This window comes from Mytilus trossulus, chromosome 11, assembly GCF_036588685.1.
Source record: "Mytilus trossulus isolate FHL-02 chromosome 11, PNRI_Mtr1.1.1.hap1, whole genome shotgun sequence".
Taxonomy (NCBI): Eukaryota; Metazoa; Mollusca; class Bivalvia; order Mytilida; family Mytilidae; genus Mytilus; species Mytilus trossulus.
Genome location: NC_086383.1, coordinates 61811408 through 61838577, shown reverse-complemented (window position 1 = coordinate 61838577; position 27170 = coordinate 61811408). Strand labels below are relative to the sequence as shown.

Genomic DNA, 27170 nt, shown 5'->3' with positions numbered 1-27170 from the left:
TGAGATATGGAAATACTCTGTACTGTACTATACGGACGCGTACGCTGAGTCGGATTTTTCATATATACTTTGTAATATGAAAGCATGTCACCTTTCCCGAAACATTATCATGGCTCTTTCTCATAATTACCACAAACGACACGTGTCGCAAAAGCTGGAAATAGCATTTTTTAAGTCTGGTTTGATCATGACGGTGATTGCAATCACGACTTCAGACAATTGAGGCGAGAATGTTATCACAGGACAACTATTCTACACAATAGTTTTTTTTATACTATATTTTACACAAGAACTATATTGCAAATACCAAATAAAATAAGGACTGTCGGTATAAGTTGAATAACATCTGGAAAAATGTTTACTTTGATACACATCTTCAACTAGCATGGCAACTTTGATGATCGACAACTTTCATTGCAAGCACAAGCGGTCCAAAGGTTAGAACCGTCTTTTTTTACGATCAATGCATGATGATAGGGACATATAGTTGGATCCTCCTATTATCCTGGATTGGGAACCCCCTTTAAAAGTGGCTGGATCCGCCCTTGCTGCGGAACCGTAACTCTTATGGTCTTTTTTTTAATTTTTTTTTGATATTGCGGACCATAGATCTATGGTCGGCAAATAGTCAAAAAATAACATAAGGACCTATGAGCTACGGTTCCGCAGCTAGATCCACCCTGCCTTTCCAATTCGTAGTTCTATAAATATACACGAAAGATTTGCCACAGAAAGTTAAGCAGACACAGGGGCGGATCCAGCCATTTTGAAAAGGGGGGCTCCCAACCCAGGACAAAGAGGGGGTCCCAATCACATGTTACCATAATGGCATCCAAATACATTGGTCGTTCAAAAAAAGGGAGGGTCCAACCCCCGGACCCCCCCTCTGGATCCGCGCCTGAGACAAAAAACAATCAATCAAACAACAGAAACAAACATCATGTTGGATAGTAAAAAAAAGGATAACAAAAGGACGTTATGTGACTTTTCCTTTTTAACCGTGACTTCGCTTTCATCTGCCCACTTCCATGATCTGACAAACATGATTGAAAGTGAAAATAAGCTTCAGACGGTCAATCATTAGTACTAAATAAAAACATCACCGTGGGAAGGGCTATTATTCTAAAATTATTTCATAACATTATGTTGGTCATTTCAGCACTAACTTTACCCATGAACTACATAACCTTTTAAACTATTGCGAGTTAAACGTCTTAAGTAATGTTCACACATGACTTGATTTTAAAGTCAACAACCTATGCGATTGAAATATCAATTTACATATTTAATATTCAATTTGCACAGTCATGTTGTCAAAACAGCATGTGAAAAGACCAATGCAAAATAAATCAAATAAACACAAATTAATAACAGAACACGCAAATGAAACACAAAAGTGTTGTTTTGTAAAGTGTCCCCCACCCCATTTTAACGTTCTTAATAGAGGTGAAAGAAAACCGAGTATCTTTTCATGGATTAATTTATTTATTGTTACTACAAAGCGTAGGAATGACTGATTGTTGTCCAGTTGCAAATATGTCATACATTTTCAGATCGATAAATGTAAGAACAATATACTGACGAAATATTCTCAATGTGTTTTGAAATAGAATTATTTCAAATGAATTTTACATTTTGTAAAGAATGTATCCTGTATAGTCGATTTTGAAATAATACTTTAAAATTCACCAAAACCCTATCAAAATAGCAATTTGAGCCATCTTTAATGGCTCTTTCATTTGGCACTATTTGGTGACGTGTTAGGAAATATGTTATCATGTTGTAAGAAATTCAAAGTTTTCATAATATGCTGACACCGTAAAAAAAAAAAAAAAAAAAAAAATGAAATAATGACTGCTTAAGAAGAAAGGAGTAGGTCCGGTAAGGGCCGATTTTGGCCTCAAATTTCAGGTTTATCTTTCGAAAGATTTTGAACACTTTTCCAACACTTTTAACTGTCTATTTTAGTTGATTCAATTAGTTTATGTGAAAGATTTTAACTGATTTACTCATTAAAAACGCTCCGATTCACGCTTCATTATAAAAATCGTTCACTTTTCAGACGGTTTTTTTGGTCAAAAATGAAAGTGGCCGCATCCGCGTGTTCATCCACAACCTTTAAACATGTTATGTATTATCATCAAATACAACTAACATTTCAATATCAAGAACAAACAGGACTGCAGCCACTTTCATGCATTTAAGACGGAAACCGTCTCAAATTTAGGTAAAATGCTAAAGTTGTAAAGATTTCAGTAATTTTGCATGACTTGGTGCTGCTAGTACCCGATACATGTACATTGTATTGTTAAAAACAGCCCATGTATATGCAGCAGAAGCATTCTACTTTCCAATAAATATCTAAATGTTTACATTTTAACAATTTTGGAAAACTGCTATATTTTGGGGCCAAAAAGGGGTTTTACCGGACCTTCTCCTTTTTCGTCGAGATCCGAAATCAATTTGTCAGTTGAACGGTCGTACATGTCAGATATTCAACCAGCTTGGTTATGTTATATTCTATACATTAACTAGATAACAACATAATTGATATGAGGACCATCAAAACAGAATGTATTATATCTCAATTATTTTAACAATGATACATAAGTATCTACTTGTATGGTTACTTTAATGATAGTCTCAGTCATTTCCGCGTTGAAGGTCATCTGACTATATAATAGTTGAACTTCAGAGACGAGCATGTCTAATAAAGGAAGTGTATATCTGTATATTTGATAAATTGTTGATCAGCTGCGTGCAATTTTTATTTGGATAACATGGGTGGACACAGCCATATATTCCCCACCTACTGAATCCGCCACTGCATGGGGTACGCATTTGGAAAAGATGATACTGTATCCTTTTGAAAGTATTAAGAATTCTAATATGACGTCCTTATTAAAAGCAATACTAATTAACAAGTCAAGATATACCAATATGTCAACATGACTGAAATTGTCAGTTAACTATATTTATAGAGTTCAGTGGCGGATCCAGGGGGGGAAATGTAGTTGGAACACCCCCTTTTCATCCTAGGTTAGAAACACCCTTTTAAAATGGCTGGATCCGCGTCTAGAGTTATTGTCCTTTCATGATTATTAATAAACATGGCTCTTTGGTGCCTCTCCGGAACTAGTTTCACTTTGAAGCTTCCGTACGTTCAGCAAGTGCGGACCGTTTTAAAAAGAGACAGTTTGATGTCTGATATATATGTCTAAAAAAATCATAATGTTGTCATTCCTTAAACTTGTATGGAATCTGGACCGAAAATAAACTCCAAACTCTGTTGACGGTATGAATAGGTCAAAATTTAGAATGAATAAACTTTGAGTTTTCTCCAGAATAGTCCATGTCGATCAAGTTCGTGATGTCCTATTTTTTAATGTCCTCATAGTAAAAAGTAACACGTATCAGTATATATAGGTTAAGCGTGGATACGATATGCATCATATCATAGGTATTTCCTCGACCTTGGAACCAAGGTGATATAAAGTACAGATTAAAAAAAAGTAGAACGAAAACGTTACTACCTCAGGCATAGATTACCTTAGCTGTATTTGGCAAAACTTTTAGGAATTTTGGTCCTCAATGCTCTTCAACTTCGTTCTTTATTTGGCCTTTTTAACTTTTTTGGATTCGAGCGTCACTGATGAGTCTTTTGTAGACGAAACGCGCGAAAATACTAAATTTTGTCCTGGTATCTATGATGAGTTTATTTTTAAAAAAAATCGATTACATTTGAAGTGTGATATAAAGACTCATAAATTAAAGGGAAAAAATGAAAGATGAATAGAATTAATAATAATGTCACACAACCAAAGATCTCATATATTTTTTTTTACACTAAATCATTTAATTTTTATTTCTGGACCTCTAAATTATATATATTGTGTTCGTTTTCTCTTGTGTATACGGGGGGTCTCATTGGGGGGTTCCGATCCCGGATCCCGCTTACTGTTTTGTCAGATTCCCGTATCCCGCTTACACTATGTACGTAAGCAATTCTCATTTTTTGGTCATTTCCGGCCGGGTCCCGCAAAACCTCGTTTCCCGTTTTCACGCCACAATAGTTTGACTTTCACGTGTCACGCTTACAAAAAATCGGCAATCCCGCGTCACGCTTAGACCCCAATGAGACCCACTATACGAAATGGGTTGCCTCCGACCTTTGAAACTTGTTCATATAAATCGATAATATCGTTGGTGCATTTATTCAATATTTTTTTCTTCAAATCTGCTTACTTGAAATACAGCACCTTTATTTTGTTGGAGCTTTGCATTGGCGCTTTGCATTGCAAGCAAAGCTTTCAGTGACACAAGATCTCATTCTGTTCCATAACAGATTATGGGTCCCCCCCCCCCCCACCGAAAATTGACTGGAAACAAATGATATTTGATATGTAACCAAAAAAAACTGATAAAAGAACTATACTGAAACAAGATAACTACACAAATGAATTCGACATAACATTAGCGCTAGACTTGCTACATGTCCCTTCCTAATTATGTTTTTTCTTCTTTTTTTCAATTTTGCCCCTTTAATAGTTTAACTGCTATAACTAGGAGATTACAATTATACTGACATCTGCAGGAGCCTTTCTCCAAGGGCAATCAGTAGTCTAGCACTTATCAGTAAACATAATAGAAAGGGAATTGTAGCAAGTATACATTAGCGCCTGTGGTGCAAAAGAGGGGGTCGTGATTACAGAATGAATCAAAGTGGTTTAAGTTGTTATTGGTTTTTTTTTACGAATATACCAATTATACCAGTTAAAGAATGTAAAAACTTTCAGCTTGAAGTAGAATTGGCCATTAGTCATTCCGGCCAGGGATTGTTAGCTGCAAAAGTAGAAGTAGAATTAACTAATCCGGTTAAACGTATCCGAGTATTTAGTAAAGCAGGATACATAACCATATCATATCAAATTCAAAGGGTTTACAGCTGGACGTTAATCATCTCTATCAATAAAGGACGGGGAATTATTTAATTGTTAAGAATATAATTTAATCCATATTTCTGATCCGACGTAGACTGTGTATTTATTCATCCCAAAAACCAAACGGAAGCCCCACTTTAGCCAGGGTTTTTAACTGCAGGTCGAAAAGAAAATATACTGACCATTTTCCATGCACCCCATAAAATTTCAGGTATGTATAATGAGAAAAATAACCAAAAAACAAAACAGTTAATAGAGAAACATTGGCACAAAGAAGAAGAGTACGGATGAATCAAGAATGGTGAATGATGTGAAAAAATATAAATAATTGTAAAATGATAAAAACATTTACGAATTTAGAAATGACGACCTTTTCATCCTGGCCAACTGTTATTTTTTTTCATTTATTATTCTTTAATATTCAAGCATACTGTCCTTAATGTAACGGTGTTTCTCCTATCTATAGAAAGTTCAAACGTAAGTGTACAGCAGTTTAAAAACAAAAGAATCGGTATATATGTAAAGCATATTCAATTATTAATGTATTTACTAAAATACCACACTGAGGGGGATAGGACCTTTATTCGGACTCCGGGATCAACTATTTTTAAGCTCGTGATTTTGGGATTGACCCTTTCGGGATCCGCGAATTCTTTTTTTTCGGATTTCGGGATCCGCGAATTCTTTTTTTTTCGGATTTCGGGATGCCGGGGTTTATTTTATTTAATTTCGGGACCTCGGGATATAGTGTTTTTAGGCCCGGGATTTCGGGATCAGGACCCTCCGACCCCCTCCATATTGGAAATGAATACATTTAATTGCATGCAAAATAGTTTCAAATAGAATCAATATATTTAATTCCCTTTTCGATCGGTCGTTCTATCTTTACCACGTTTTCGACTTGATGATAGAGTGTTCTTTTCCTCCCCAGCCTGGCAATATATAATTAGTTCAATGATCAATGTTTCTCGAAGTACGATTTAAAGTAATCGATATATCATCATGACAATAATTTATAGGGTCATTTCACAACGATTAGTAAGGTCTCACGACGTTCGTGACCTTTTGGGATGTAATCTGGAACGTCCTATATATTGACACATGAATTTAATGTCAACAACCGATTTAACCAATGAATGAATCGCTATTATGTCGAGTCGTAATATAAATTTTTACTTATATGTTTCGTAATGTATAATTTTATTTTCCTGTTTCGTAATTTATAATTTTAGTTCTTTTTATCTACAGCCTTAAGAGATGTACTTTAGGTATGTACTAATACATGTAGAAACGAATTTAGTGGCTGATAAATATAATTTAAGGGTACGGATCGGGGTTTCCAGAATAAAGAATAAGGTATAACAAAATAAAGAATACTTAATTAGACCTTATAAGAGTAAAATGTCCAAAAAAATCAATGGAGAAAATGAGGTCTTATAATACAATGAGTAGAGAATTAGTGGCAAACTGTATATATACAGCAGAGAAAAATTACCTAAAAAAAGAATACAGAAACTCTCAAATATTGACTCCAGATGCCCGTGTTAAAAAGATGATGTGTATAAACACAGGCACTTGTCTCAGATTTTTTTCCCCTATATACCTTGGTGTTATATTAAGGTATATGTGAGAAAATATTTCTGAGACAATTAAGTGCCTGTTTGTTTAAAGAGTCCAGAAAAGAGAGAAATGGACATAAACATAGAAAATTAGAATATTGGATAAAGAAAACCCAAAATAGAGAATTTAAATTGGCGAATAATGTTAAAACAGGCGGAAAGGAGTACAAAAATGATGATCTTCGTTCGTAATGCAATCACTTTGGCAAAATAACTTTTGAGAAAGAGATAAAATATTTACGTCATGCAGAAAAAGACAAACCAAAACATTAGAAATAACAGAATTCCGACACCCAAAACCCAAATGCCGAAACCCCGCCACCTCCACAAAAAAAAACCAACAACACGTGTAACAAATAAAAAACAAGAATAACAAATACGTAAAAAAGATAGAGCACGAACAGTTTTAATTTCAGGTGACGTATTGTATTGGCTAATTTCTCAGTTTCAACTGTAACAGTATAAGGTGACGCAAAAACATATGTATATAGAGTATGCATGGGGGTAAATTGTCATGTAGATATTTTGAAATGCGTGGGTTTGGTTTTGTAATTGGTCCATGGATATCCTTTTTAGTACTATGTCAATGAATATCCTTTTTTAGTACTAGGTAAATTGATATCCTTTTTTAGTACTAGGTCAATGGATATATCCTTTTTAGTACTTGGTCAATTGATATCCTTTTTTAGTACTAGGTCAATTGATATTCTTTTTTAGTACTAGGTCAATGAATATCCTTTTTTAGTACTAGGTCAATGAATATCCTTTTTTAGTACTTGGTCAATTGATATCCTTTTTTAGTACTAGGTCAATGGATATATCCTTTTTAGTACTTGGTCAATTGATATCCTTTTTTAGTATTAGGTCAATGGATATCCTTTTTTAGAACTAGGTCAATGAATATCCTTTTTAGTACTATAGGTCAATGGATATCTTTTTTTAGTACTAGGTCAATGGATATCCTTTTTTAGTACTAGGTCAATGGATAACCTTTTTTTAGTACTAGGTCAATGGATATCCTTTTTAGTACTAGGTCAATGGATATCCTTTTTAGTAATATATGTCAATGGATATCCTATTTCAGTACTAGGTCAATGGATATCCTTTTTAGTACTAGGTCAATAGATATCCTTTTTTAGTACTAGGTCAATGGATATCCTTTTTAGTACTAGGTCAATGGATATCCTTTTTTAGTACTAGGTCAATTGATATCCTTTTTCAGTACTAGGTCAATGGATATCCTTTTTTTTACCCATGTTCATGTAAGGGATACCTTAACTGTATTTCATGGATAGCTATATAGGACATGTAAAAAATAAATGGCTTTGAGCACTCCTGATTAAGGTCAATCCTAAAAGCACTATGGACGGACGAACTTTATAACGTGTTCTTTTTCTTCTTTTTCTTTTCTCATTCATACAAACACATTTTATTTGTAAACGAGATAGTTCTTTGAAGACTAAAAAGCTTATAGGATATCGGTGTATTTTGAGTATTTGTTTTTCATTGTAGTAGGCTTTTAAATTCATATAGTCGTTTGTAGAGAGTTGTCATACCACATCTTCTTTTTTTATATATATATTTAAGACTATATTTGATGTATTGGTGTTGACTAAACGTCCAGTGACAATTATTTTAGGCTTACATATAAGACGAAAAAAGATTAAAAGATTTAACAATAGCATGTTGTCAGCTAAACGTCCAGTGACCATTATTTCAAGTATATATATATAAGTCTGAAAATTACACCAAACAATGTTAGAGTTAGATTTTCTATACTGACAAATTTTTTGTCCTTCCCTCAGCGGGATTCGAACTCACACCTTTTATACACTACAGCGCACCAATCGCTTAGCATCATGTCCAGCGCTCTAGACTAGACCACATCCGCTATATTAAAACATAACTTCAATAGATATATATATATATATAATAAGACAAATTAAGCTTAAGAGATTTAACAATAACATGTTGTTAGAACCTGAATATTGACCCTTTAAATGTTCTATTTATTCTTTTCTCTCCGTATAAACACTTTAAATCGTGACTGGTTACGTTCAGAAATTGTTTATTGTTGTGTATTGACCTGCGCATAACAAATTTATCTAATACCATCGTGATTCGATATCTATTTCAAAACAAAAGTGTAAATAAACAATGTTATTTCAAAACTGACCATTATTTACGCTGATATGTTGAATTTTAAAGTTAGTATCACCTATTTTCAATTATTTGAGTCTCTGGGTGTGCTTTTCAGAATAGAGATTTTTGCACGGGAAACAAAAAATAAACAACAGCGAACATTAAGCATATTTTTTTTTACAGGAAAATGTCCTAAACATTTAAAAATATAGAAATGAAGATCTCCTATACAGAGTGACCCTATATAATAAAATAATAATTGGTATATCTTTGGATTTCAACAGACACGATATTATTTCATAATTAAATGTGTACTTCCTTTCTTAAAACAGTCTTAAAAAGAACCATATAGCCCCCCTCCCCCCAGAAAATCAAATGGTTGCTGCCTTACGAGCATAATCAGTACATGGATTTTTTTAATTACACAATTGCAATAGACGTTTTCATAGATGTGTTAAGGTTGTAACACGTCTGTATACAGGCCACTAGACTTGCTGCGGGTTCCTTCCTATTTTTTCTTTCAATTTTACCCTTTTAATTATTTTGCTGCTATATCTAAGAGATTGCCATCAGGCCCGTAGCCAGGAATTTCCAGTGTGGGTGTGTGTGGGGGTGGGGGGTATTTGGACCGACGAACTTGACTTTAACATTACAATTCGAACAGAACGTCGACTTAAACAGTGCTTATTTGTTTTCAAGGGAGGGTTCGTCCGGAAACCTCGACCCCCTCCCCCCAGGCTACGGATATGGCCATTATGTTGACACATACAGAGTAAAAGAGACATACATTGGATCTATATATTATGGCACTAACAATAGCAATTGAAAAGGACGCTTCCGAACGTGTTACTATAGCCCCCTCCCCAAATGGTTTTATTATTCGCAATTTTGAGCATTTTGATTGGTCACTCAGTGAGTTACATTTTCATGTGTTCTCGCGCCATTTCTATCCTATGTTCCTACAGCATTATGTTAAGCATGTCTTCGATAGCCTTTAGCTTTACGCCTGAATTTCAATTTACCGATCTAACAAAAATATATTATCTTATATATCAAATGTGCACATTACGACCACTTATTTATAGCAGAACTTTGAAAATTCCAATATAGAAGCATTCAAGCAATTTTTTTTCCAATCATAATTATTTCCTACATCCAACCTTTATTTCTGGAGAAAAAAAGGTCATATATTGCAAAATAATCTAAACATCATCTTCTTTTATGATGTAACTACGTCATAACATATTGTTTTACATCACAGAGGTTCGTAGGTAATAACGCTCAATAGATTGCATGGAGAGGTTTGTTTTCCTGGCATGATCAATAAAATACCTGTGCATGACATCAGCGTATTGCTTAATTAGCAATTCTCAGTATGTGCGGTGTGATTTCAGCTTTGAAATCAACAACCTTTTGAAAAATGTTTTAAAAGTACTGTAGTATGTGCGCATTTGTGATGTCTTTCAGTGGTAAAATTATTTTGTTTGCACCCAAAAAGACAACAAGCAATAAACCATTTTATTTTTCATCTCTGTTGCAGTTATGATACAGCCGTTCCCGCTTTACTAGAGTGTAGTGTACTCTAAGCTAATTTACTTAGAACTTTACATATATGTGATATATGATTATATATATTGAGTTAAAATCATAACAACCTTAAGGTTTGACAATCAATGGAATTATTCAATAAAAACCACGATCAACCGTTCCTTTCCTTTTGCGTGTCAATTTAAATCATTTTTACAACAAAATTAAGACATGAAAAGAGAACCGTTCCCTGTGCTATAGGCAACAACCTTGATAATCGCAGTTCTACAAAAAAACGACCAGAAATTCCATGATGGGAAAACCACTCCTGACCTGCGTCATAGCATTGGATTTTCTGACGGTTATATACAAGTCTTGAAACGGATCAATAACGTTAAGATATTCCTTGAGAAAGCAGGAAATATAACAGAGCTACCAGCAAGGCTATGAAAACACCACTAGCGAGTTGTTCTTCTTTTGTACTACAATTGAATCTATAATAAACTAATAAATTAATAATATTGTCGTTGCAACACACTTAACATATATTTGAGGAAGCAGGAAATATAACAGAGCTGCCAGCAAGGCTATGAAAACACCGCTAGCGATTTGTTCTTCTTTTGCACTACAAATCTATAATAAACTGATAAATTAATAATTGTCGGTTGCAACACACTTAACATATATTTGAGGAAGCAGGAAATATAACAGAGCTGCCAGCAACGCTATGAAAACACCGCTAGCGATTTGTTCTTCTTTTGCATTACAAATCTATAATAAACTGATTAATTAATAATTGTCGGTTGCAACACACTAAACATATCTTAAGAAAGCAGGAAATATAGCAGTGCAGCAAAGTATGAAAACACCGCTAGCGAGTTGTTCTTCTTTTGCATTACATATCTATAATAAACTGATGAATTAATAATTGTCGGTTGTAACACACTAAAAATATCTTAAGAAAGCAGGAAATATAGCAGTGCAGCAAAGTATGAAAACACCGCTAGCGAGTTGTTCTTCTTTTGCAATACAAATCTATAATAAACTGATAAATAAATAATCGTCGGTTGCAACACACTAAACATATATTTGAGGAAGCAGGAAATATAACAGAGCTGACAGCAAGGCTATGAAAACACCGCTAGCGAGCTATTCTTCTTTTGCATTACATATCTATAATAAACTGATGAATTAATAATTGTCGGTTGTAACACACTAAAAATATCTTAAGAAAGCAGGAAATATAGCAGTGCAGCAAAGTATGAAAACACCGCTAGCGAGTTGTTCTTCTTTTGCAATACAAATCTATAATAAACTGATAAATAAATAATCGTCGGTTGCAACACACTAAACATATATTTGAGGAAGCAGGAAATATAACAGAGCTGACAGCAAGGCTATGAAAACACCGCTAGCGAGCTATTCTTCTTTTGCACTACAAATCTATAATAAACTGATGAATTAATAATTGTCGGTTGCAACACACTGAAAATATCTTTAACTAAGAAAGCAGGAAATATAGCAGTGCATCAAAGCTATGAAAACACCACTAGCAAGTTGTTCTCCTTTTGCACTACAAATCTTTTATAAACTGATGAATTAATAATTGTCGGTTGCAACACTTTAAGAAAGCAGTAAATATAGCAGTGCAGCAAAGCTATGGAACACCGCTAGCGAGTTGTTCTTCTTTTGTACTACAAATCTGAAAAATAAACTGATAAATATATTGGCAATACATTAATAATATAAAAGCAAGTTAGGAGTATATCTGCATAAGAACTACTATATGACTAGAATTTGATTCTCGGTGCCGAGTTCTTATGATTTCCTTCAACTACTAAAAAATACCTGTGTTGCATTACAGGGCATGTATTGAATGGATTAGAATTTTAGAGGACGAAAATGTGTGACGTCTATTTCGTTCGCATCTTGATCATTATTTTCATGTTAACTCTATAGATCAGAATCAGCGGACACCAAACACTGTTTGACGAGAGCAGCAAAGTGGCGGAGACATTTGAAAAGATGTATCAGATATAATTTATATAATCAACATGATCCTCCTTAATCTGCTCAGCGCGATCAGTGGCGGACCCCCACCCCCCATTTTTGATGATCAATGCATTTGAATAGGGACATGTATAGTTGGAACTTTCTTCATTCATATTCTTGGTGGGGGACCCCCTTTGAGATTGGCTGGATCCGCCCATGCAAGTTATAGTATGGGTTCATTGAAAACAGTATATATAATACATACATCAGAAAGCATTGTATAATTATCATTGATTTAGTTTAACGCCGCCATATTCTGTATGTGCCTGTCCTAAGTGAGGAGCCTGCATGTAATTCAGTAGTCTACGTATCATGTTTGTTTTTCGTTTTTTATTTTGTACACAAATCAAGCTATTGGGTTTCTCATTTGAATTGTTTTACATTTATAATTTCAGGGCCTTTCATATGGCTGACTATGCGGTATGTGTTTTACTCATTGCTGAAGGCCGCACGGTGACCTAATATATAGCTGCTACAGGGGCGGATCCAGCCATTTCAAAAAGGGAGGTTCCTAACCCAGGACAACTACATGTCCCCATTCAAATGCATTGATCGTCCAAAAAAGGGGCCCGGGGGTTCCATCCCGTACTCCCGGCCCCCTTTTGGACCCGCCACTGTTTCTGTCTTTTGTATCTTGTGAAGAGTTGTCTGATTGGAAATGATACCACATCTTCTTATTATTTTTTAATTTTTTAAACAGTATAGATTTTTGATTATATAAAAGAAATCGCAAAACTTATTTATTTTACGTTTGCTATATGCGTAATTAAAATGAAGTGTAACAGCCAAACGAACCGAATGATTACATAGATCGGTTTGATATTTAAATTGATGATATTGATTTGATAAAGGTTTTGTAGTGCAGTGAGTATATATGATTTCGCGGCCGCCGAGATGCTTGAATATAAATACATTTAGTTTATTTATTTCGTTCAAAACCGTTATCAATTCAATGTTGTTGGTTTTCATTATTCTACGCAAACTTACCCTCTCCCACTAATCCCCCCCCCATTTTCCCTTTCCCTGCTAAATTAAAAAAAATGTAACACTAAACAATATTGTTTATCTGAGTCGCAATATAACTAATCGAGTTTTTAATCAAAGTTAGTGGCAAAATGATTCTGCGTCCTATATATATACAGACAACAAATGTATCCGTGATGAACTGACTTATGAATTATTTGTATTGTTGTATGACATATGCCCTCAGGCAAAGTTCATTCACCCTAGCCGAGTTTGGCTGTAGATTTTTTCTAAGTTGTGTGTTGTGTAACGTCTCCTCGTAATAATGCTCTCGAATGCTTTGTGCATAAATAATCTTGTCTTCTACTAGACCTGTACACCCCGCCGCGAAGGAATATTTTTATCGTGCCAACTAAATTCTGTGTTTTATATATACGTGTTTTACTAAATATATAAAATAAATTACATCTCGGGGAGGGGAGGGGTATATATGTATATTTAAAGTTCCTAGAAAATCAATGTTAGAGTAGACTTGTTTCCTTACTTCCGCTGCTGTAACCTGTACTTTCCATTTCATACTTCTATGGTGAAATACTTGCTGCGGATCCTTATCCTTACCCCTAATGAGGGGGTAGGAGGGGTCTTGATCCCAAAATTCCGAGGTCCCGAATTTAAATAAATTTAAATCCCGACATCCCGAAATTCGAAAAAAAAAATCCCGGATTCCATACGGATCCCGAAATCCCGAGCTTAAAGACACCCGATCCCATAGTCCCAAATAAAGGTCCTACCAGCCTCCTTCATGTACTTGTGACCCCCTCCCCCCTGCTAATAGTCAAAAATGTAAAATATCATAAGGTCCTAGGAGCTAATGTTCCGCAGGCTATTGTTATAACAACACCGCCTATGTTTTTTTTCCGCATACGCTTTGTTCTTTAGCTAGCTCCTCTAACAATATATTTGCGGATTTAAAGCCCAAAGAGGTCAACAGAAAATGAAAAAAGCGCATATCTTCGACAGGAGTGGAGCTGGATATGCCTTTATTGATCTTTACAAGAAACGGATCAAATGCAAATTTAATTCAATTGTATTATTGTGTTCATGCTATATAATCTCATGTACAGTAGGATGAGCCGAAGCGGACGTTGACCTCTGTCTCAACTTAAACTTATAACTGTTGAATACCTATACATGTCTTCTATTTTGCAATTGATATCACAGTTTTTTCTCCCTTAACAAAATATTTCATAAAAATCGAATGTCCATTTTGATGTTTATCGAGAAAATGTTTTACGTGACAAGGTGATGCTAAAACAAGTACGTGTTTTCTATCAGGTTATTTACATGACGAAATATCAATGAAGAAGTATGTACAGAGATAATTATTGGTAAATTTGCATAGATGTGTTTATAACATCCAAGGCAATGATACCAGGTAGGACTGAATTGTATCTTCGAATACTTTTTTTCATGACATACATATAGTAACTGGGGTTTTGATTCTTATTGATTTCTTATAAAATATGAAAATATATAATTCAAATATGACTCAAATATGATTCAAATATGTGTCCAATGACATGTCAGACTTTATTTTTTTGGTTATTTGGTCTTGAACACACAACTAACACATTATGTTTTATTAAATGCAGATAGTGCTTCAAATATAAATAAAACTTTTGAATGACGCAAATCCATATTTTTCTACTTCTACCTCTCTCTCTCCCTCTCGGCTCTGTTGAAATATGAAAAATAGTGAATAACGAGGGGAAATGAAAATAAATCATAGAGAAATATATATGGTTTATTAAAGCCACGAAAGCAGAAAAGAATACTGATCACATGCATTATTCTAATTGCTATAGTAAAAACGCGAATCTTCACATGCAGGCATGCGCACTTTCTCGGAATTCAATCCCCCTTTTTTACTTCAATATATATATCGTAAGCTTGAGAAGAACTGGCAATGCAAAACGAGAACGATATATAATATATATACTGAAAGATACTGAACCAGCCTAAACCAGAAGGTAGTGAGATTATGGGGGGGGGGGGGGAGGGGGGGGGGGCTAGCAGATGGATGTCCCGTATATATAAAGTGTTATTTTGTGAGACATGTGTTACATACGATATATTCTAGATTGATCGGAATTTGTTATGATTTTTTGGTGGTAGAGCGGGAAAAAGGGGTATTTTGTTCCATATTTGTATACGAATTTGCTACATAAGACGGTAAGAACAACGAAACAGTGAACATGATCTTTTTTCCATATTTATGCGAAATTTCAGCATAGGGTTAAACCAAGGCAATTGAATGGGGACATGTGGTTTGAACCCAAGAAATAAAAGATGTGCATGGTATGACTGTCAATGAGACAGCTCAAATGACATAGAAGTTTAAAATTAAAAAGGTAACGGTACGGCATTACAACATTTAGCGAAAAACATGATACCGCAAATTAAGCTATAAATTTGAAAGCGGTAAGTTTATTTCAAACTGCATCATTTCCGTTATTAAAAAAATCAAAGGGAATTAATTTGCATTCTTGTGATATCACAGGTGTGATAATAATCAGTAATTACATGTTATTAACTTGTATTCATTGTTTACAAACTAGCAATTTCATAACAAGATATTATCAAACATTGTTTTGTAACGGGTTGTCCCTCGGGCTTACCGACAAAAAATTATTAAAAAGCAACAATCAATAATAATTTACATATTTTTTTATATCAATTATTTTTATGTCTGAGGAGAAATTTCAATTGATTTTAAAATAGATTTCATTATTATTTGCAGTGGTCAACAAAACAATATATGAGGATGAAAATAACACACAAATATCGAAAAATTAAAATACAAAAATAATACTACAGTTGGACAGTGAGCGGACATTCGTTTTTTGTTTTGTTTTTTATGGAGGGGGGGGGGGGGGGGAATTTGAAAATAAAAATAGCTTGGCAAGAAAATAAATAACTGCGGGATGAAAATGAATATTCTGCACACAAACCCAGCAAACAATTGCAAGTGTGTGCAAGAGTGAAAACAAATTTTCGAGTGGCAAAACAGACGAAAAATATATACACGAGTAGCAACAGATGAAACAAATTATTAATCTGATAAATCCTCCCCCTTTTTTCTAGGCAATAAGTTCGGGGGCGGGTCCAGGCATTTAAAAAAAGGGGGGTCCTAAACCAGGACAAAAAAGGGGGGGGTCAAACTACATGTTCCCATTCAAATGCATTGGTCGTCCAAAAAAAAGAGGGGATCCAACCCAGACCACCTGGATTCGCCACTGATGTTGCATGATTCTAAACAGAACTGTATAATATTTAAGTACACAAAAATATTCAAAATTGATATAACCCATTGCATGGCCTAGTTCTTGAGGTACTTTTTTAAATTTTGCCGGAGGTCTGAAATTTACTTTATTTTTTCATGTCAAGGCTGTCAATGATTCAGTTACTACTAATATTGACGTGTCACGCTTGTCAGTCAATTACGTGTAACTCAATTAAAAAAATAAGTCATTTACAAATGTGACTAACACGTATAGCCTTTAATCTACATCTTGCCTGAGAAAAAATATTTAAAAAAAATCCTGTTTTTGTTTTGTTTTTTTATGTCACAGAGACATAATTTTCTTCTCTCTTCTTTTATCATGTTTCATCCACATAAACAATGAAACGTGTACACTGATTTGCATGAAAATCACTTGTATTATTTTTTTACATGCAGTACGAATATGTTTGTTGCATTAAAATTATACTCTTTTTGTTATTATTTAGATTTTGATTTGAAAGAATAGTTCAAACAAAAATTAAAGAGCATGATGCTTTCAGTGTAACAAACCTGGTTTACTTTTTTAAAATGTTATCATTTAAGATATAAATAAATAACTGCAGTGCCGGATCCAAGGGGTCTAGGGGTTAGACCCCCTTGATTTGGACGATCAATGTATTTGAATACTGACGGGTTAATTATATAAATTGCAAATATTATATATAAAAAACGATTTATCTGATGTATAAAAACTCGTTGATTTTGATGTTCAAGCCAACACCATTACAAGAAAACAAATTGGGGTCCTATACATTGAAAGTATGGGGATAGAGGAATCTGCTATTTACTGTAATTAAATATTATGTGAATTTGCAGTTCATTTATACTTATTTTGTACCTTATCATATGTTTTTGTTTTACAGTTTTCATGGCAATAATCATTTGACTTGAATAGAATTATTACGAGCGAACATTTAAGTTTTAAGAACCGATAATTGACTGATATTCGTTTAAAAAAACAACCTATCAAATTGCGTCATCCGCTGACAAAAGTCAACTGTCAAAAAAATACAATTAGCCCATAAGAGCATATGATGTATTCAATGCAACCTAAACTGCTTTCATGAAAAAAAAACACCGATTATATATTGCGTCATATGCCAAAAGTAAATTACAAAAAGTTGCATCAGTATAGCAATGTTTTCGTTCTTTAAAATGTTTCGCTCTAATTCTGTCCCTCATGACCACAAAAGATGTATTTTTTGGACAAAATAAGTACCACGAGTTATATCAAATTTGATAGAAAACAGAACCATTATTTATATGTTGATCAAATCTGAATTATGAATTATTAAGAAAAAAAAGTATTATCTTGACTATGAATATATAATTAAAAAATAAAAAGTAAAGCATTATCGCGATCGAGCATCTTACACAATCGGAATGTTTTCCTTTCTTTTGCATCATGTTATAGAATATTTGTTATTTCCTTTAATACATGGTTAACTACGTATCATAGACATATATACATATCCCCCTCCTGGCCGACAATGTGCGTTTCTTTGAAACAAATAATTCCTTCATATGTTTATGACATAAATGACATATATTATTATCTGACGCACTCTTCCAATCTGTTATAATTGAGTTTCATAAGTTTGGCCTCGATTTTAAGATTGTCTCTGCTGAATTGATAATTACGTTTTTTTTTATTATAATCTAGATATATAACTTGAAACAAGCTTGCATCATTCTTTTCTTTCAGATCAAATGGTTGCATCATAAAGAAACCAGGATTTTACTTATAGTAAACAAAGAAAATCTTAACCTATAAAATTACTATTTTGATGACGTGTCTTCGATACGTCACTGTTTATGAACGATTAATCAATCAACATTTGCCATATATGGTGTTAAGTCATAGGGATATCCCATTGTTTTTGCTTAAAATAGACACCGGTCAACCAATCATTTAGCGTGTAATGTAAACGTGTGTTGTCCTGTGGAAAAATTGCGAGATAATCCGAACGGAAGAATTTCATCAATGAAATCAAGACAGACTGCCGCGTAAAATATAGTTCTGGAACGTAGTAGCTCAGTGCGCATGAAAGTACAAGTGCGTTTTGTAAAATTAACAGTTATTTGATATCAAATACAGAATTAAAATATTTTTTCATCCTTTTGTATTTCACATACGATTTATAAATTTGAAATATTGTTCGTCGCAAAACAAGGCGGAAGAATTCGCAGGTGCACTTGGTTATAAGACGGTTATACACGTTGCTAATAAAAATTAGTACAATGGCGAACGCAATGGATGTAAGTACAGGTCTTTGAAAGGGGAGGGTTGGTACATCGTGCCCCTCCCGAGTGTTTCCAGAGAGTGTGCTTACGCTTAGGACTACAACTAATACAATCTAGATACTTTTGTGGATTTTCTGTTGACCATTTCATTTTCAACGCAGAAGGAACCCGGTGAATGACTGATCGTTAGGTAATATTTAGTTCTACGCATTTCATCATAAGCTGAAACACGCATTAAGTGAATTTCACAAACTTTGCAACATTATTCCAAATTCGGATATTGACGAGCACACTCTCCTATTCGGAACTGTTGGAAACACGTGGAAAATCGTTGACTTTTTAGCGCGATTTTGTGTGAAGGTGCACACGAGGAAATTAGCGTTTGTTTTGAACTTCGTTGAAGTCGAGACAAAAACGATTTTGTTTTTATACACTGCCAGCAAGCAAAACTGTGATATTAATTTGTTTTGTTATATTTATTTAAAACAATTAGTTGATACTAAACGTGAAACTTGATCTCAGTCATTTATTTGTGCGAATATTTGATTTGCATTGTTCTTTGTTTCATTTCTGGAGGGAAAAGGAAAGTGAAACTACAAACACTGGACAAAGGAAACATTCCGATTCCACATCAAAGTTGAGAGAATAATCATCTCGACGACAAACTAATAGGTTTATTATATTAATGAGCTTTACACGTTCCAGGCCCAGACTTCAAATTCCGAGTCATGGGCCAAGGAAGAAAACAGATCATTTTGACATTTCATTTAACTTAGTTCCTGGAAATCTCAGTCCAGATTTACAACCTTCGTCACCTCAGCCAAAGTTTCCAGAGAAATACTCTCCTCAGAATGTTTCCAAGATTGGAAGATACCTTTTATTGGGACAGATTGAAGGGGAGACATACAAAGCTGTGAATTGGCAGAATAATGAAGAATATATCTGCAAGGTAAATATAAAAGTTTGAATTATTAATTGGTGTTACGGTTTATGCTGCTAAATACATGTACTAAAAAATGTATTAGTTTATTTAATGTTCAGTTATATAAATTACTAAAATGTAGGTAATATTTAAGGATTTGGTAGAGTTGTCTCCCCATGAATGAAAATTTCAGGAATTTCCCCAATACACAAATTTCCAAGTTTCAAATATACACAAAGGGGTATTACAGAATGTGGAAGTTGAATTTGAAATTCATTTATATATTTATATATTTGTTGAAAAACATGAGGTTTCAACTTTGATAATTATTGAATATGATAAAACATGAAACACACCTGTCTGAACAAAGGTGTTTCACCTGATGAGTCATACCTGAACAAAGAAAGTGTTATGGAACAATGAGGTGGCAATTCTCAGGTAATTGCTTTCATTTAGTAACTTCAAAGGAAATCAATTGGATATATAAATTTCAGTACAAAGGAATTTTTAAATAAAGAAGAAAAAAAAAGAATTTACACTGATTCTTGAACTTCTGTTTGATTTTTGAAATAGAGATATTTATTTATAGATCTCATATCAGGTATTAAAAAAAGTTCTTTCATGTCTCAATTTTTGGGAAAATTTCATAATACAAAAATCAGAAGTCTTTGCATCTAAATATAAAGCTGATGAAAATGCTATAAGATAATGATATAGTATTAACTAACATGTACATTTTCTAGATATAACTACAAAATTATGACATGTTACCAAATTAATGATTGGCACATTCTATGATTGATTTGTTATATAAGAAATATTAGATTGTCATGAATTGATAATTAGTAGATCATGCAATTTCATCATTATCCTAAAATAAACTCAGACAGCTGACTTTAGTACTGAATTAATGGGATGATGGGGGGATATCATGCAGAGGTCATATAGGTCAAACTTCCTGCTAAAAACATAACATACAACATGTTATTTTTAAGCACTATTAATACTTCTTATAACAGTATTAACAGGCGTAAACAAAGAGAAATATAAAGAAGTCTTTGTATCATGATCATATTTTTAAGAAAAAAATATACATCAGTTCTGTTGCTCAATGCTGTAGCAATAAAAAATACATTTCGGTCAATATTTCCACTGATTGTACAAATGTACCATGATGATACTTTAAAGAAAAAAATATACACCCAGTCCTGTTGCTATAGCAATAATAAAAAAAAATATGGCAATGCTGTTGACAAATTGTGCAATGTCCGACAGAACAAAGGGCATTATTCTAATGTTGTTATAAATCATTTATGCACCAGTAGGATGTACAAAAGGAAATGCTTGTTATGTTTAATTTGAAAAGGAAGTAAATACAACGACTATAATGTTGTGTATTTAAAACAAGGTTAATACACATCCTGATTTCAATCAGTTACAATATACATGTTATATATGTGTGTATATAGAAGGAAGTTTGATATCTGTTATCTATATATCATGTCTTTAGATATGGTTCCTGTTTGAAATATCTGTCCTATGGCTCAGCCTGGAAAGGAAGAAATATTTCCATTTTAACCCCCCAAAAAATATAATATAAAATAATTATATCACAGACTACTGTACAGTCTACAGAACATCAGAAACTATCAATCTAAATAGAAAAAAGATGATCCAATAAATAGATAATCACTTTTGTTCTGACAATCTTTTGATCAAAGAATATCTGCTATGACAAATCCTTTGTTAGATGACACCATGAGGTTGTTGATTGAAGGACATTGACTTTCCCTGTTCATTGATTTCTCTTGTTTACAAGCTATAGCTAGGGCCTGTTGCATTCCTCATCAACAAGCTAAAAATAAACCAAAGGAATGTTAGCTTAGCAGCTGATACATACAATCAATACACAGCTATCCAGTCAGAAAATCATAGTGAAATATTTCCCTGCCAGGCAATTATTTACAGATAAATTCAATTTAATTTCCTCTTACCAGGCTTCATCTTGACAAAAATGAATTAGATTTTTAGTTCAGACCCTAATATTGATTTCTGTGTTCACTAAAATATAAGAGGCTGTTTACTTGTTTATAAAAGAAGTTAATTACTAAACTTCAGTTGTGTATATATATGAATGATCACAATGTATTGCCTTTGTTTCCACTGCAAATCGTCTTTCAAATGCATCCACCTACCTACATGTACTGTTTTATGATGCAATTGCATGTTGTTAAGCATTTGATTGATCAATATGTACCTGTTATGAAAAATATAAACATGTATGAGCATTTCATACATCATTGTATGTACACAAAACATCTGACATGTTTAAAAATAAGAATGAATCACTATCAGCTGATGGAAATCTTTGAAAAAAATAATTATTGAAAAAAAAAAACCAAAGCATTTAAATTGTTCAGTAAACATGTACAATGCATGTGTAGCACTGAATGGAGAGTTCTTGTGCTTTGTTTACAGCATACATTGTACACAAATACATTTTATAGTTATGCATATATTAAAAACTTTGATTCTTTTCTCTTATAGGTGTTCCCAATAACTCGATATAGAGAAATCTTGGCAGCATATTGGCAAGTGGATTGCCATGAGAATCTTAGCAGCATTTCCGAGATTATTCTGGGAGAAACCAAAGCATATGTTATATTTGAAAAACACTATGGTGATCTTCATTCCTACGTCCGCCAGAGAAAACGGCTGAAGGAGGAGGAAGCACATCGATTGTTTGAACAAATTGTTTCCGCTGTGGAATATTGTCACAGTAATGGAATAGTGCTACGAGATCTCAAACTAAGGAAGTTTGTCTTCAAAAACCCTGAACGGTAAGTTTATTTTGAAAGATGAAGATTTTTGGTTTGAACTTGTGCTTGGTCAATTCAAAGAAATGTATACCCCCAGCCTTATCTATCAGAAACCAAGTCTTTTATTCACCATAGCAATGGTACTGAAGTCTGAATGCTTGAAATAGAAATCGTACAAACAGAAAATTTATAAACTGAATTATAAAATAGTTCTGTTACTTCCTGATTGCAGGCTATTTATTGAAATCTACTTCATACAGATCAATGGCTGGCGCTTGTTAGATTTGCAAAATCAATGAAACTTTTTATCAAATAGGTTGTGGGGAAGTGTAGGTAGATTTACAAATAGAAATTTTTCTGTCTGATAACATTTATTTTTGGTATAGATTGTTTTAATGTAATTAAGTATGGTCCTACATACCTACCCTATATTTTATTGTCAAACCTACCAGCACAGAACTACCTTATTGACTTTTACCTGCTACAACATATTTAATGTAATATAAATTAGGTGTAACAATATATCAGATGAGATTACGTACAACACGATTTTGCAGCTCCACCCAATCATTTAAACACAGGATAATAAAGAGAAAGGCCTTAAATCTGTATTTATGTGTTCATGGTATTAGACACACCCAAAGTTTAAATCCATTTCCTTGAACAACAATTCAGGCAAGAAATATGATGAATAAATTTTGTTTACGTTAGTGAATACACATGTACATTGTAGTAAACATATTAAATGGCCAGTGCCACTTGTCAGTTGTAAACAGGAAATGTAGAGGTTTAAACATGTACACACCGAAATAAACATGAAATTAACATGTATAATATATAGGCATGTATATTTCCTTGAATGTCAGATATTAGGGTTGGTGTTTATATGTCTAATTTGGCAGGTCTCCACAAGTTTATCTATTTAGTTTACTTTAGAGGTGAAATTAATTTGTATATTACATGTACAAGTACATTTCACTGACCATTATCAGGTCATGAAAATTTTGCTAGGATAGGACTTTTTTAATAGGGAGGAATTTGGTTAACCATACTATACAAAATCTATTTTTATGAACATTAATTATGTTATGTATTCTATAAAAAAGTGTAATATGTGCAGCTTTGTGGCTTTCATTAAAAAAGATAGAATTTTTAAAATGTAATAACAAAAATTTGTATAGAATTTTTAAAATGTAGTAACTTAACTTTGTATAGAATTTTTGAAATGTAATAACTAAAATTTGTGAAGTTAAGTATACAAAATGCTGGATTTATTATCGAAAAACATACTTTATGATTAATCTGATTCGGTCATCGGAAGTTCATCACTTGTACTTTGTACTTCAATGGTTTAGTTGTTCTTACAAAAGGTCAACTGTCAGTGTCATAATGTAAAAATATAATTTTTTTAAACCTTGAAAATGGAATTTCAAAATTTATGACATTGAAATTAACATATTTGAATTTGTATTGTATATTTAATCATGTGACTCATTGGGTGTTTCCTGTATTATTGTATTTTTTGCAATGAATAACAACATTTGACCTACTTTATGTAATGCATCACTTGCATTAAATCATCCAGAATGAGCAGTTCTTTCCTATTTTTGAGAAAATTACAAATGTATAAGTTAATCACCTTGCATATATATATATATACAATAGCATACATTTATATATGACATTTCTGCAGAGTTGTGCTTTACTATCATGAAGATGTGCATTGATACTTCCTTGAAAAATGAATCAAATATTTAAATTTTGCAACTGTATTTGAACAGGTTATTATTTTTATTTCCAGGACTCAATTGAGACTTGATGGTTTAGAAGACGCACGGGTGTTAGACGATGAAACCAACGACCGTTTGGCAGACAAACATGGATGTCCTGCATACGTTAGTCCAGAAATTCTTCATTCTAACGAAACATACTCAGGTCGAGCCGCTGATATCTGGAGTTTGGGAGTCATGCTCTACACGATGCTAGTCGGACGTTACCCATTTCACGATTCAGATCCGAGTACACTATTTAGTAAAATCCGTAAAGGCCAGTACAGTATTCCTCCGATGTTGTCGGTGAAGGCTAAATGTCTTATTAAAAGTCTGTTACGACGAGATCCGGAAGATAGACTGACGGCCGGAGATGCTCTTCAGCATCCTTGGATCAATGGGAAACAGTCACCTGGTTTTATGACAATCTTGGATCACAAACATTGTGACCAAACTGTTCCGAGCGTAGTATTTAATGGAGAAGAAGAAGAGTTCTTTCTCTAGAACAATATTGTCGTAAAGCATTCAGTGGAATTTCAAGCGCCAGTGTTTATTTTTGTGTATTTATTTGGAGTGACTTTTATTGAAATATAAAGACGATCTCTGTCGAAAAAAGACAGTTACGGGTAGAAATGATTATTAAGAACGAACTTTGAATGGTTGTTAATTAACATTCTGTCCATGTTTTAATGGCAGCTTTATAATCTAAGAAAAAGCTATATAAATGAATTTAATAGCAAAAGTTTTTGATTGTGCAATGCTAGTGTGTTGAGCACAGCTCTGCACTTTAATACATTGTTGTTTTTTTATTACACTTGGTCTGAATTTACTGTGATAAGCTGCACAATTTGGTCAATGAGTGTCGATACGGTAGGTTGCTGGTTAGAACAAGTAGAAAAATTGAGAATGAGAGAATGAAAATTGGTGAGATTTTTTTCTCAGTCAAGTTGGACCAAGTGTTATTTTAAAGCAATAGAAAATTTCAAAGAAGTATGTATTATGAAAGAGTTTTTTTTTTTTTTTAAAGATTTCATGTGCGAATGGTGCCATCTTCGTAATCATTCATCCAAAGTCCATCCAATTCCCATTGTTTACATGTTTTTCATTGTGTATGCTCAATCCAGAGTGATAGATATACATTTAGGTGTGCTTGTACTCATTGTATGTGTAGTGATGATTGTTTGTTTAGAAGTGTGTGTGTGTGTTTATGAACTTTAAAAGTTTTTATTTATTCCAGTTGCCATTTTCTATTCACAATCAATTTGTATACATGCGCTTTATAACAGAAACAAAATTTGAAATTGACGAGGTCGTCATGTTTTCATGATGCAAGCGTAACTATTTAAATTCGATCAAATGCTTAAAAAAGAATTCCCAAGTTTGAAGTTCAGAAAACAAAGATCTAAGTGTATTTATTTTATGTAAGATTGAAATATAATTTTTTGTGTGTGTTTGTCAAAAATGAGCTTTTTTTTTCATTGCTGACTATTCTTCCATGAAGATTATATTTCATGTGTGAAATTGATTAGTAAATGTGACTTAAATGAACTGTCCGTCATCACACAGGAGTGACTGTTTATTGGTTTTGTATTATAATATTCATACAATATTAATTTATACTTGTGTTGATGTTATTGTTACTAGAAATGTTATAAAAGAAACTGCCATGTCTATTTCACATAGATTATTGGTGTTTCTAATAAAATACACAAAATAATATATTTGTCTCTTATCTGATTACATAGATATATGAAGATGTGGTATGAGTGCCAAGGAGACAACTCTCCATCCAAGTCACAATTTGTAAAAAGTAAACAAATTATTTACACAATTGATGTGTTAGGGAAAAAGACAAAGGATCAAAACAACTTTATCTTCAAAGACGAGGATACATATTGTTTTTCAACAATGAGCAAAAACGTATACCTTCCTCTTATACATGAAGTAAGCTTTGAAAACCCAGGACACAATGTGAACAGACTTTTAGACATAGGCAAAAACCTATACCTTCCTCATATATACATTGTACATGTATAAAGCTTTTTAAAAAGTCCACACACAAATGTGAAACAATTTAACAGATAAAACTAACATCCTGGTATTGAAACAATCTAAACAAAAAAAAAGCAGACTGTGATGGACAAAAAAATATGCTCCTGGTTTGGTAAATACAAGCAAAAGTATGTTGCAAGGTTGAGATCTTCATGTATGTGAATGTTTAACTATATATAGCTATTGACCACAGCATGTATGTGAATGTTTAACTATTTATAGCTATTGACCACAGTCTGACAGTTGTACAATTGTAAACATTACAAGGAAACTATAAAAAAAAGTTGAATCTTGGTTAGTCTTGAGTTGGGTCTACCACAAAAGAAAGGCAAAGTACCATAATAATAGAGCCTACAGTACATAGAGTTAATTTAACGACAAATTGCAAACTTAAATTTTAATATACTAGGTTAACAACCTCCAACATATTTCAGTTAAAGAATTGTGCAGTATTCTGTGTAAAAGCTTGTCGGCGAAAGGATAATATGCTGATAGTTTCAATCGTCTTGTCTATAGAACACAACAACTTCATAAACTGGTCTACAGCTATATACATGTGATTAAAAAGTTAAAAGTTGTGTGCCTTAAACAGGGAATAAACTCTCACCGTCACTGCTATGGAGAGTCAACAAAAACCGTGATCGTCTGCAATGTCAAAACGAACAAGTATTGACAGGATGCTGAACCATACGTTTTAATTCTCCACTACGCACGCTGTATTTGTAAAGTGAGAAAAAACTGGTCACCGAAGAACATCATTCTAACTACGAACCAACAA

General features: G+C 33.3%; 1 protein-coding gene across 1 annotated transcript; it reads left to right on the top strand.

Annotated features, from left to right (window-relative positions):
* Positions 1–18310: 18310 nt before the first annotated feature.
* Positions 18311–26057, top strand: LOC134691386 (tribbles homolog 2-like). Its single transcript, XM_063551901.1, has 3 exons — positions 18311–19779; positions 22300–22592; positions 24373–26057. The coding sequence occupies exons 1-3, from the start codon at positions 19516–19518 to the stop codon at positions 24842–24844; spliced, it is 1029 nt and encodes a 342-aa protein (XP_063407971.1). The 5' UTR covers positions 18311–19515; the 3' UTR covers positions 24845–26057.
* The last annotated feature ends 1113 nt before the right edge of the window (positions 26058–27170 follow it).

Bases quoted from the DNA above. Each gene is read 5' to 3' on its own strand.
- LOC134691386 (XM_063551901.1), top strand. From the start codon at position 19,516: ATGAGCTTTACACGTTCCAGGCCCAGACTTCAAATTCCGAGTCATGGG. The intron at 19,780-22,299 runs GTAAATATAAAA...TTTCTCTTATAG, and splicing joins ATGAAGAATATATCTGCAAG to GTGTTCCCAATAACTCGATA. The intron at 22,593-24,372 runs GTAAGTTTATTT...TTTTATTTCCAG, and splicing joins GTCTTCAAAAACCCTGAACG to GACTCAATTGAGACTTGATG.